This window comes from Chrysochloris asiatica, unplaced genomic scaffold (assembly GCF_000296735.1).
Source record: "Chrysochloris asiatica unplaced genomic scaffold, ChrAsi1.0 scaffold00171, whole genome shotgun sequence".
In the NCBI taxonomy this organism is placed as follows: domain Eukaryota; kingdom Metazoa; phylum Chordata; class Mammalia; order Afrosoricida; family Chrysochloridae; genus Chrysochloris; species Chrysochloris asiatica.
Genome location: NW_006408689.1, coordinates 7,239,544 through 7,253,451, shown reverse-complemented (window position 1 = coordinate 7,253,451; position 13,908 = coordinate 7,239,544). Strand labels below are relative to the sequence as shown.

Below are 13,908 nucleotides of genomic sequence, written 5' to 3'. Positions count from 1 at the left end.
TTGAGTAAGTATGGTGAAAGAATACAATTACCCTGTCCCACACCTTCCTTAATATTAAACCATTCAGTGTCCCTATGTTCTGTTTGAACAACTGCCTCTTGGTCTATGTACAGATTTCTCATGTAAGAGCTAACATTTTAAGGAGCTACATTTCTTATATAACTGATTTCCCATCAGGACCTAAGATTTCTGATTCTTGAACTACTTATAAAATATAATTGCTAAAGAATTTATTGCTAAACTTAGCCTGTGTGTTCTTAAAATTGTGTAATAACTCTAAAATATCAGTAAATTGAATCAACATCAGGACACATTTGTTAGTCACATAGCTGACAATGATACCACTCACAAAACAATCTACTACACAATCAATGTTATTTGGTAATAGAATTGGATCTATATTTCTAAACAGGTGATGGCATAAGTGTCTACCATCTAGAATTACAGATTAGGCTAAAATAGTGATCCTCCCTGCCACTTCTCCCCCACCCCCACTACCCGAGTAGTCTCTACTTCTCTGCTAGGCTTAACAATTCATTGCAATGGTTACACAGAACTCAGAGACAATACAATTATGAAGATTATTAGGGAAATAACAGATTCAAATTAAGGAGCAGAAATTACTTAGGATAAAGTTCTTCAATCAGGACAACCTCTTCTCAGCTGTATCCCCAGCATGCCTCTCTGGGTCTCGCCTGCTTAGTTCTGCAGCCCCTTAGCAAACGTTACAAAGCTGATTTTGCACTGCTGGTAACTGCTCAGAGGCATCCCACTCTAACAGGAAGTCACAGTCTGAAGGCACTATTCTATCTCCATAGTTGAGCAAACTTTGCTCTACCAAGTGCCCAGAGGAACTTCATTCCATCAGCAAGTCTTTCATCCAAAGGCACACAGCTCTCTCACTCTGTGGGCCAGGAAGACTACCACTCTGTCTTGTGCCAGTCTCATGGTTCTGCTGTCTCTGCTGTATCTACTGCCACTGCTTCTCCCCATCTTCAGTGTCATAGCTCTGTTTTCTAGATCAAGGCGGTCCTCTGCACAAGGATTCTTGATCTAAAGGCTATACTCTGCTCCTGGCTCTTCTCTCTGGGTGAGCATGAGATCCTCTTTCTACCTCCGGGATGACTCATTCTAAACATAATGAGATGCCAAAATTGACCAATCTCCACGTTAGCGTTCCATATACCTAAGTGCACAGTCCCTCCCAGTTGGGGGAGCATGGTGGCTCTTTAGTATAAACATTGGACTGTAAACCACAAAGTCAGTGATTCAAATCCACAATCTACTGCACAAAAGAAAGATGAGGCTTTCCACACCTACAAAGAATCACAGCCTTGGAAACCTTATAAGGGTCCTTATGAGTCAGACAAAAGGATGAGGCTTTCCACTACTGCAAAGAATCACAACCTTGGAAACTCTATAAAAGGTCTTTATGAGTCAGAAATGACTCAATGGCACTTAACAACAATAACAACAACCCAATCATTTGGTGGGAGTTATAACACTTTACCTAGAACAACTTTGTTAAGTAATTCACTGCACTGGAAACAGAAAATTGGGTTTCAGAATAGTTTGCATTTCAGTTCCTTTGAACACCTTCAGGCTACCTGTTGCAAATTGTGAATCATTGTTAATATTTGCACTTGTACATCTTCTCTAGTGTTACTTAAGACACAGGACTAAATCAGGCCATCTTCATCTGACTCCACAATTTTCTAATTACTAGTTGTGTGACCTCAGGCAAGTTATCTAACCTTCTTTTAACTCGTTTCCTTAGTTATACCATAGAGATAATAACAATTCTATTAAATTTATGATAGATAAATAAGGCAATTGAGAAAGATTAAAATAATACTTGACACTTGATAAAATCTCAGTGTTTTTTATAACTATATATTTATTTGACCCATTATTGTTATTTTTGTTGCTAAATACCATTGAATCTGTTCTAACCCATAGCGATCCAGTATAGGATTCCCGAGGAGCGGCTGGTAAGCTTGAATCACCGACCTTACAATTCAAAGGCATTGCATTCTGGCACATTAACCCACAGCGCCACACCAGGACTCTTTGACCCATGATAATTAGGAGTAATTAAAATTTTTTTAAGTAACTAAAAGGATTACTAAAGTTTCTTTTTAAAATACAGCTGGGTATTTGAAATGAGTAGCATTATTCTGCCAGAAGTAAACAACTGTCTTATTTCTCTCTGGACAATGGTTTCTCTGGAAATTTGTCCATTTATTGTTTTGAATGAAATTATTATTTTTTCATTAATTCAAAAAATAAACATTTACTGAATGCCTCCTATGTTCCAAAGCAGACATTCTATAGGCTGGGGATTCAAAAATGAGTAAAACAGAGGTTATCTCTGAGAAATTAAAGATTTCATGAGCAATTGATATTGATATAGAGCCAAATGACACTAAAAACTGCTTTGAGTCACAATTTGATTCACAGGCTTACTTGAAAATGTGTTAGGGAACAGGCCACGGCCACTGATAATGCAGAAAAAAAGCAGAGCAATGAACTATATTTTTCAGGCTTTTTATGCCAAGAACTCTCTTTATGAAGAGAGCTATTGATTCCATATTTAATTCAAATTTTGTTTTCTGTAAACACATGAACACTCACTCACATACTACCTAAAACATGTAGTGTTTTTTCTTTTAATCTCACATATTCAATAAATACTCAGAAAATTTGCACTTTAGGATGGCCTCCAGAGAAACAAGTGATGGCAATTGGCCCTTTCAGAAAAGAAAGTACAGAAAACTGAAATAATAAGTATTGTATTTAGAGCACTCCTGCATTTACTCGATTCCCCACAGGACTATAAATAAGTTTTGGCATGAAAAATCCTTGTACAGCTACAGCCTTGCTTAGCTTCGGTGGTGCCCTTGTGCTTTGTATGCCAATATATTTAAAGGAATAGCAACACAAAATCATAGTACTCTATATGCAGGTTGGAGAGCAGGTGATGCTTAAATGTTAACTAGAAAAAAACAACAACAACAAAAATCCACATCCAAGTAGCCTAAGGTCACATTTCTTGGGAGAATAGTTCTATTAGTAGTATTTAAATCTGTGCCCTTGCTTTTTTTCACATTTATAATAAAAAGTTCTATCACCCTTTTTTGGAGGGGTGTGCTATAACGTTGCTGATGCATAAATACTGAGGAACTAACTAAGGTACACTTGACCCAAGCTGTGGTATTTTCAATAGCCTCATATGCATGTGAAAGATGGACAGTGAGTAAGGAAGACTGTAGAAGAATTGATGCTTTTAAGTTATAGTGTTAGAGGAGAATATTGAAAGTGCCACGGGCTGCCAAAAGAACAAACAGATCTATGTTGGAAGAAGTGTAGCCAGAGTGCTCCTTGGAAGCCAAGATCTCTCATATTTCAGACATATTGTCAGGAGGGACCAGTTGCTGGAGAAAGATATCATGTTTGGTAAGTTGGAAGGTCAGAGAAAAAGAGGAAGACCCCCAGTGAGATGGATTGGCAAAGTGGCAGCATCAATGAGCTCAAGCGTGGCAACAATTGTGAGGTTGGCCCAGGATTGGGCAGTGTTTCCTTCTGTTGTACATATGTTTGCTATGAGTCGGTACTGACTAGATGGCACCTAACAACAACAACAAGTTTAATGTCAGTTGGCTCCATAATATCAAATAAGCTTCAAACTCTTTTATATATATTAAGAACTGAGACTTTTACTATATTTTCACATTAACAAGTTAACCTGTGGGTTCCATGGGGGCTTGAGGAAAATGAAGCATTCTTGGATCAGAGACAAAAGACAGCTTGTTACTCATAGTATCAGCATTAGGCAGAAATCATCAGTTTTGCACCTTAATTTCCATAGATGAATGCAAATAGGTCCAGATGACACTTGTACATTCAGTGAGATATGTTACAAAAAAGAAACAGTGAACCTTGCTGTTATTGTTATTAGGTACCTTCAGGTCAATTCTGGCTCAAAACAACCCTACATACAATACAAAGAAACACTGCCAGCACTGTCAGCTTCTAAGCGGTCCTCACAATTGTTATGTTTGAGACCATTGATGAAGCCACTATGTAAATCCACCTTGTTGAGGGTTTTTCGCTTCACTAACCTCTGCTTTATCAAGGATGATGTCCTTCTCCAGGGACTGGTCCCTCCTGATGACATGTTCAATATACATGAGATTAAGTCTTATCATCCTTGCTTCTAAGAAGCATTCTGGCTGTATATTTTCTAAAACAGATTTGTTTGTCTTTCTGGCAGTCCATGATAATGTCAATATTCTTCACCGACACCATAACTAAAATGTCACAATTCTTCCTCAGTTTTCCTTATTCACTGTCTGTTTTTCACATATATATTTTTGCTAGTGTTAGTGTTGTCTAGTCAGTTCTGATTCATAGTGGCCCTGTACAGAGTTTCTGAGAAGCAGCTGGTGACTTTGGACTGCCAACCTGGTTTGAAGTCTAGTGCTGATCCTACGGCACCACACCAGAAATCTTCACATACATATGGATGATTAAAAATACCATGCCTTGAATCAAGTGCACATGCCTAACATCACATATTATGGTGTTATTCAAGACAAAAATTCATAGGATTTTTTTTTTGTTATTGCTGTAAAATGCAGTGATTTACTTCATGTGACTGTTCTACCCATAATCTTTGTAACTCTCACCAAACAACATTTTTGACCTGTTGGGTCTGGGTAAGCAAAGGTGGAGAAGAGGGTGACAGAATTATATGATACAGTTGTGAGCAGTTAACAGAGTGAATTGTGGTTGTAAAAATTTAGAGCTCTAATATGTATAAAATAAGTGAGCTCAGAAGAAGGAAAGTGGAATCTCACTACCATCAAAGAAGACGACCCAGGAAAGGAGTGTATCCTTTGAACCTAAAGATCCCTGTAAAACTGAGTGAGTTTGGGCAGGAGATTTGCTTATGGAGTGGGGTGCTGCTAGACACTTAATTAAGGAAGCTAAGTTTGCTGACCCATGAAACTAGAGTTGAGTGTTTTCAAGCTAAGGCTTGTAGTGTAGTGATGTATCTTGTCAGCATTTATCAGCAGCCCTAAAAGAACTTTGTAACATTGCTGGACAGAAAGAGTTCTGCCTGTGGGAATAGCTGACTAGAAACTGTCCTGACTAGAATAATGTGCCCTTGACATTTTCTGACCCTGCATTGTTACCTGTTAACTTCCCTAAGTTAAACCCCAATCATGAGTATGGTGTCTGAGCTCTGTGTGGCCATTGCAGTGACTTATCAAACCCAGCCAAGTAGCGTGCTATGGGAAGGATAGTTGGTGCCATTTTTTACAGTTGGTTTGTTTTTGAAAAACCTAAATGGAATCCCAATTCCCATCTCCCCTACTAGAAAATTAGGACTTCATTTTCCCCACCTTTGTATTTCAACTCTCTAACAAAAAAAAGTTGTAATTTAATACAGTATTATTGAATAAAATAAAATTTAAGATTCCTTGTCAATGTTTTCTTGACCATTGTAACATGACAGTTAATCAAATTAAGATACTGGTATAGATGCTTTTCTACTGGGGCTAACAATAAAACTACATTTCACACAAACGTACTCTTATCTTATTAAATGAGAAAAAGGTAGAAATACTGTATAGAAGCTGCATTGATCGATAAAGAGAAACTCAGTCCCTGTCCTTCAAAAGCTGACATGAAGAAGAACAGAGCAAGTATACAAAAATCTCAATAGAAAGTAGAAAAAGGAAACTACAACAAGAGATAACATTTTATGTAATGAGAGCTGGCTAAAATAGTAAATATTTGATTTATAGACTATTTCTCAAAGATTAATAATTAAATTTCTGTTTCAGATTTTCTGATTGAACACAAAAATGTACTTATGAATTCTCCCAAAATCTCATTTCATTGAAATGAAAGAAAAACACACATTAAGAATATGTATCATGGAACATGTTGAGTCAGAATATAATTTTGATTGGTTATTATTCTTTCTCAACAGAAGCATTCTTGGCTGGAAGAAATGTTACAGTGTCTGCCAATTCTGATTCTCTCTTCTCTTCAGCACAACATACTTCAGAATTTATTTTTACAGTGAGTTGGAAATTTCAAGTTAACAAAAGAAATCTCAAAAGAAATTTTTGGATAATCTAAAGAATTTACTATCCCAAAGCAATACCAAGCAATAATTAGACTTTATTCTAGCTGCTTCCATCTTTCTTCAAAATTGTGAGTTCCTTCAACAAACCTAGCTCACTGGGTCATAAGTCAACACAGAGAGATTGATCAATAACTCCCAGCCAGGCTCTATCTAAGACCAGGTTTCTTTAAAAAAAGAAAGGATTTTCAAATACTGTTATTACCTCCCTTGTAAGAAACTGTGTGATCTTGATGACAATTATCTAAAATGATGTCATCTTAAATCATTTCAGGCAAGTTCAATTGTCTGACTTCATTTAACTTACTAAAGGGAAGGAACGTTTTTGTTTTCTGACAGATCTTAATAGCAAATAGGTTGGAGGATAAACACTGGACTGCTAACCATAAGGTTGGCATTTCAAACCCATCAATTTCTCCTTGGAAACCCTATACAGCATCACTATGAGTCAAAACTGACTCTGTAACACTTAGCAACAACAGGCATGATTTTAATACAAAGAATTGCTTGTCGAAGAAACTTTTCAAACAGTACATATAACATTCTCCTTGCTGCTGTGTGTATGGTAATTTCACTCTTGGAAAGACACACAAAAGCTTTGCTTAGGGAAAAAAGTCAGTTTGGCAAATCCATTTGTTTCTCATGAGTAAAATGAATTAACATGTCTTCTAGATAAAAAAATCCCAGATTTTTTTCTAAAGATCTCCTATAACAAAACAGATCATTATGAACATTTCAGAAGAGACTAGTACTCTGATGAACAGTATTGAAGGGGAATCAGTTCTTCATCCTCATTCCACCTATCCAGTTCAGAATCCCCATGTTGTTTTGCTAGATGCCATGGAGTCAGTTCTGACTTATAGAAACTCTGTGTACAACAGAACAAAACACTGCCTGGTATTGTTCCATCTTCATAATAATTGTTATGATTGAGCCCATTGTTGCTGCTACAGTACCAATCCATCTCATTGAGAGTCCCCTTATTTTGTTCTGACCCTCCACTTTACCGAGCATGATGTCCTTCTCTAAGGACTGATGCCTCCTGATAATCTGTCCAAAGTATGAGAGACGAAGTCTTGCCATCCCAGCTTCAAATGAGCATTCTGTCTTCATAGTCTACATACTCCATGTTGTTGTTGTTATTGAGTGCCATCGAGTCGGTTTCGACCCATAGCGACCCTGAACAGGGTTTCCGAGGCTGTAAATCTTTACGGGAGCAGATCGCCTCATCTTTCTCCCGCGGAGCAGCTGGTAGTTTCGAACTGCTGACTTTGTGGTTCGCAGCCCAATTCATAACCACTAGTCTACTAAAAAATCTGATGGCTTTAAATTATTCACATGGCCCTTCTCATCTAACCTGCTGCCAACATTTTGTCTCTAAAAATGTACCTTGAAGAATATACAAGTAAGTCACTCACCTATATTTTTGTGCTGATCCCAATTACTTATAGGATGAGTTTAAACTACTTGGCATGACATTTTAAAAGTTTATGTGACCCAAGTCCAACCACACTTTCTTTCATCCCCCAAGAGGCCCACCAAACTGAACTATTTATTCATCCCTCCCTGAAAACAAAACAAAGCATACATTTTCAAGTCTCCTTAACTTTTGTGATACTCTTCTCTGTAGTTTAAAAATGTGGGGCTTGCACTAGAAAGAATTTACCATGGTGTGATTTTAAACCAGACAGTAGGAGTGTGCAAACCAGATGTTTGAGTGTATCCAGGATCAAGGATTGATAAAACTGGCATATCCAGAGGTAAAAAGAGTGACAGAACATGAGTAGTTGACTAGATGGGTCTTGGCTTAATAGAGAGACAGATGAAATCTATAAAAGACTGAAATACTGGGAGAGAAATAAGGCAGTGAAGCAATGATGGTCAAGGGAAATCAAAGACCTGGTTTCCTGGTGGAAATAAAAAGAAAAAAAAAAGTTTGGAGTAAAATACATGAGATCATGGAAGCTAAACAGTTCTAGGCGATAATGTTTCAGATATTGAGAGGTAATTCTGAAATTCCATGAAGTTTTAAGAACTTTTCATTGTAGAAGGTCAAGAAACTATGAGGCTAGTGTTCTGATAAAATAACATGAATCAACTAAGTCAAGTAAAGGCAGAGAAAGGAGTGAAAAGGGAAAGCATTGTCTTATCTAATAAAATCTTTCCACATTGGCAGGAAACACCTGGAAGAGATGAAGAGAATGGCATTGAGAAGGTGAAAATATTATATACTAGGTAACATAAATGTCAACTCATTGAACAACCCCAAGCAAACTGAAATACATCTAGTTTTATTGTTTTTAAACAAAATACTGATCAAGATAATTACCACAAAAGCAATTCCTCCAATTGAGGAATGTGTAATTGTATAATTGGTTAAAAACAATTTTTTTTTTATTTATTTTGTAAGCAAAAATACACTGGGAAGAAATACTTTCTAAACAAAATGGAGAAAGTTGAGAGATTTTAAATGTAATTGTCACCATGTAAAAGGCCTTCAGAGCAAAATGTTTTCATGGAAACCATGATAACGAAACATTTAACTTTTTAAGAAAATGTTAAGGATAGCAATAAAAATAACTTGGTAAACTTCAAAAAAAATAAGAAAGAGAACATAGCCCCTGCTGTTTGAGTCCATTTTTTTTCCTTCAGGATCTGTATCAAAAGAAGAGGTACTGATGACACTTAGAAGTATTTCATGTTTTGACTGTGCCCATCAACAGAGATATGAATAGATTTTTATTAGACATGTATTAGATAAACTGAAAATATTCTACTCTGCCTATCCAAGAAAATAATGGTGTCATAAATCATTAAGTTACAAGAAAGAAAAATGTTATTTCAGTAGACATTTTTTAAATGGATGTAACTAAAATCACACTAAAGTCTGCACATTATAGCCACATTTTCCCTCTACAGTTATGTCTCAACCTAAAGAAGTGAATAGCATCAACTAAAAAAATCAGTAACTATAACAACTATGTAAAGAAAATCTAATTATAGCTATGTATGATCAGATTTGGAGGTGTTACTGAAGGAATCATTTTACAAATCATTCTCCATAAATTGAGTCATTCTAAATTAGTGAAAATGTTGATGAAATCTGGGAAATTATCCACAATAACTATAATATTATCAAAACCTGAAAGCCAGCAGAAAAAGATAAAAAGAACTCATAGATAACATAAGAAAATAGATTTTAAGAAAACAATAAAATTAACTTGAGAAAAAAACATTTTTATTAACAAATCGAATTTTTCTGAAATATTGTTATGACCTAGGTAACCCTAATGTTAATAAATGTGCTGCCCATGCTAATCTTTACTGGATTAACAATAAATTTTCCAAAATACGGCGTTGATCATGTCATTTCTTCATTAATTTACTGGCTGTAAATCCTGATATGACACTGTGGCTTAATATGCTAGACTGCAAAGTCAGCGTGAACCACAAGGTCAGAGATTCAAGTTCACCAGCTGCTTCTCAGAAACCCTATGTAGGGCCGCTGTGGGTTGAAACCGACTCAATGGTCCTTAACAGCAACATGTTACTTAAGGTTTTACATAGGATTGTTGTAAGGAGCCAATAAGATACAGTTCATTAAAACTATAGTGAAATACTTTTCCGTCCACTCTCCACTCGGCCGGAGCACTGCTCTGGCTCCTGCTAAGCTAACGCCGCTGCTGTAGTCTCCCAGCCGCCATCATGATCATATACCTGGACCTCATCAACCATGAAGAGATGTTCTCCGACATTTACCAGATCCGCGAAATCACGACGGGCTGTGCCCAGAAGTGGAGGAGCAGAAGGTCAGCAGGACAGAGGGTAACGTCCATGACTCGCTCATTGGTGGAAACGCCTCCGCTGAAGGCACCGAAGGTGAAGGCACCATCAGCACAGTAATCATGGGTATTGACATTGTCATGAATCATCACCTGCAGGAAACCAGCTTCACAAAAGAAACCTACAAGAAGTCAAAGGTGAAGTATCTGGCAGTAGAGATAAACAAGTATTGTAAGAGGTGGTAGTAGAGAGGGAATCCAGGCACCAGGCAGATCCCAAGGCGTTCTTTGAGTTGTTGCTGCCTTGCTTAGATCTCAAACATAGAACAGAGATGAGGAGCAGCGGGTACATCTGTTCGGATGCTAAGGTCCTGGAGAAGATGGGTATGACATGTTCAGAGATAGACTAGAATGGCCACAGGAGGCTATAGGGAAAGATTTGGGGACCTGAAATTGAATTGTAAGGCAGAAATCAGATAGAGTAAGACTAGATGTTAAGGCAAGAAGTCTGCATATTTTTAGGCAATGAGAAATTAAGCAAAGCTCCTATTTACTCAAGCATATTGTGGCACTGCAGGATAATGCACCAGACCGCAGTGTTGGTTTGAACCTAATGGTCAGCCATTTTAACCCACCAGCTACTCCTTGGAAACCCTATACAGGGTCTCTATCAGTTGAAACCGACTGGACAGCACTTAACAACAACAAAGAGTCCTGATAGTATAGTGGATTACAAACTGGTTTGCTAACCACAGTCAGTAGTTTGAATATACCCACGTTCATGGGAGAAAGATGAGGCTTTCTGCTCCCATAACGATTTGTTGTTGTTATAGTTAAGTGCTGTCAAGTTGATTCCAGCCTTGTAAATCTTTATGGGAGCACAAAGCTTCATCATTTTCCCTATGAGTTAGAACCATCACGGTGGCACACAACTATCACCATCACTATTTATTGTTGTTGTTGTTGTTAAGTGCCATCGAGTCAGTTCCGACCCATAGCAACCCTACACAGGGTTTCTGAGGCTGTTAATCTTTACAAGAGCAGAAAGTCTCATCTTTCTCCTGCGGAACTTCCCATAGTTTCGAACTGCTGAACTTGAGGATAAGTTCTATCATGTACTTTAAATTGTTAATAGAGATCCAATTTTTTAAAAATCTCATGAGGTAATTGTTGGAAATGTACATTAATTTAGCAGTATGCATAAATCACTATTTTTTATTGGATCTCTATTAAGAATTTAAAGTACAAGATAAAGCACATACTAGGTATTCAATAAATACGTGCTTCTTAAAATTTAAAAGAACTTTTAGTCATTGTTAATAATGAAGAATAAGAATTTATGTATAAAATGTGGCCTTTTAATCCCAAACCATTATGTCTTCCCATAATTTAACCTTTCCCCATTCAGTCTTCAGATAAAGGAAGAAAATGGAATGATTAGAATTCATCATTCTCTCTTCTTCCATCAGACATACTAATGAGCAACATAATAGTAAAAAGCAGGAACGATGGGGCAGAGGTGAAGTCAGTAAAAGATAAAACAGCAAGTTTCGAAATGAATAATCGCTCTCCTGGTGTGGCTCTGTGGGTTAATGTGCCAGACTACATACCCATTTGAACTGCAAGGTTGGCAATTCAAGCTCACTAGTGGCTCCTTGGAAACCCTATACAGGGTCACTACAGGCTGGAATCGACTTGACGGCACTTAATAACAAGTAATGTAAGTTGATTGTACAGCGTTATGGATAATTGTCCTTTTGAAAGCACTTTCACAATGGATATCACTTGCAAACAGTTATCAAGTTACACAATCCTTAAGGGACTTGCACCTTTGTTACTGCCAAACTTCTACATATACAACATGGGACTGGAGTTTTTCTTTAATGTCTAGGATGTGACTGTGGCATGTGGCAGTCCTTCCAATGATGCTCACTCTTGCCTACATCTTTCACTAAAGAAAACTGGAGGAAGTCTAATTTTGTGTCATGAAAAAGAGAGGAATAAACTTATTAATTTGGCACAATGATGTCATGTCTTTTGCTAGAATGTTTTCAATCTGTTGTTGTTGTTATGTGCCATCGAGTCAGTTCCAATTCATAATGACCCTAAATAGGGTTTCTGAGGAGCAGCTGGTGGGTTTGAACTGCTGAGCTGTGCTTTGCAGTCACTGCTGATCCTACAGAGCCATACCAGGAATGAAAAAATAAATTGTGGAAGAGGCCAAAGCACAATATCCAAACTTTAGCTTTCTAAGCAACATTATGTTTTGCAATTTGTAGGAAAAACAACTTCATTCGTGCAGACAATTAAATCTGATCATTTTTCAAATTAATCTAGTTCAATTCAAAGCAGTAATAAGCATTTACTGTCATTGACCATTGTTGTTATTGATAAGTGTCATTGAGTCAGTTCCCAGTCATAATGACATTGGGCTTCCAAGAAGTGGTCAGTGAGTTTGAACTGATGACCTTGTAGTTATCAGTCCATTGTTATGCCCTACAGTGCCACACCAGGACTCCAAATAATAATAGTAGCAATTAAAATTTAATAATATTAATTATAATTATTGTGAGTCAATAAGAAGCAAATGAACAATTACGTAGCCAGACTGCCTGTGTTCATATTCTGACTACACCACCACTGAACTACTTGACCTTAAGTTCTCTTAACCATTCTTTGCTTCAGTTTCTTCAACTTGAAAATGTGATTAATAAGTGTACTGCTGTATAGAATATGCATAAGTTTATGCATTTAAAAGCCTTAGAAGAGTGCCATGCTGGGAGTAACATAAAAATGCATAAAATTGCTTATGAGAACTACCTGTGTGAACAAACCATTAACAATTGTTAGAACAGGAAGCAATTAAATCTACTTAAGAAAAGGGTGTTATCAGGAAAGGCTTCAAAGCATAAATAATAATGAAACTTTTTAACTTGTTATAAAGAAAAGCAGGCAAAGAGTAATTTAGAGGGGTGAAAAAAAGAGAAGAAATTAGACCCAGAGATATGAAAGTGCCTAGTGCACTCCAATGGTACATCTTCAAGAGATGGTAGACATTGAATCGAGAACCTTTGAGACTGAGATGCAGCTTGTTAAGGGTCTTAAATTCCAATAGACTTTAGACAATCAAGAGCATTTGAAGACTTTTAAACAACAGAGAGACTTGATATGTTAAGTCAAAGTTTTTTTGTTTTGTTTTGTTTTTTTAATGGAAAGCACTAAAACAGCTGAATATCAAAGAGCTCAAGTATTTTCTCCAAGCAAATTTAGAAAGTAAGAGGCCAGTTTACACTTCAAGCATGTGGATTTATTGAGCATCAGAGTGCTAGTTCTTCCCATAAATACCTGGAACCTTGATCATTCCCCACTCTGTTCTATTGCATTAGCCTAAGACAGTCAACAATGAGAACCTGACCAAGGACATCCTAGTGGAGATGAAGACTAAACAATTGCTTCCAAGCATTAATTGTGTTCCAGGACTTAGAAATGTTTTAGCCATGGGTTGTGTGTAAAAACAGTAATTTTGAGTAACAAGCTTCTGAGTGAAAAGAGGATGCTTGGTGTGAAAGATAATGGAGTTCCTTTGAAGATCTGGTAGGTTTGAAATGGCTATGGGGCATCCATTTGAAGATATCCAGTGGTGGTGGTGGTGGTTGTATATCGGAAAGACAGTTCCAACTGCAAATCTTTATAAGAGTATAAAGCCTCATCAGAGGTTGGAGCTTACCAGAGTGGTCAACCTGCAAATAAACATTAATGAGATATCAAGCATTAGGTGATAGCTGAGAATAGGAAAAGGAAATTTGCAGAGGAAGAAAAGAAGGAAAAGCTTTTATGAAAAATTAAGCCACCCTTTGTTCTTGAAAAAGCAACGTTTTTTTTTTAAATCAATCTAACTGTGACTTGACTGAGCCAAACTACTAAAATCACAACATTCATTTGTTGTTGTGTTGTCAGGTGCCATCGAGT

The 13,908-nt window shown here is 37.0% G+C and overlaps 1 protein-coding gene across 1 annotated transcript in view; it reads left to right on the top strand.

Moving 5' to 3' along the window:
- Positions 1-9,862: 9,862 nt before the first annotated feature.
- Positions 9,863-13,908, top strand: part of LOC102829756 — a 46,086-nt gene continuing 42,040 nt past the window's right edge. The window contains exon 1 of the mRNA XM_006871645.1: positions 9,863-10,036. Within this exon, the coding sequence (XP_006871707.1) occupies positions 9,863-10,036 (174 nt within the window). The remainder of the gene's footprint in view (positions 10,037-13,908) is intronic.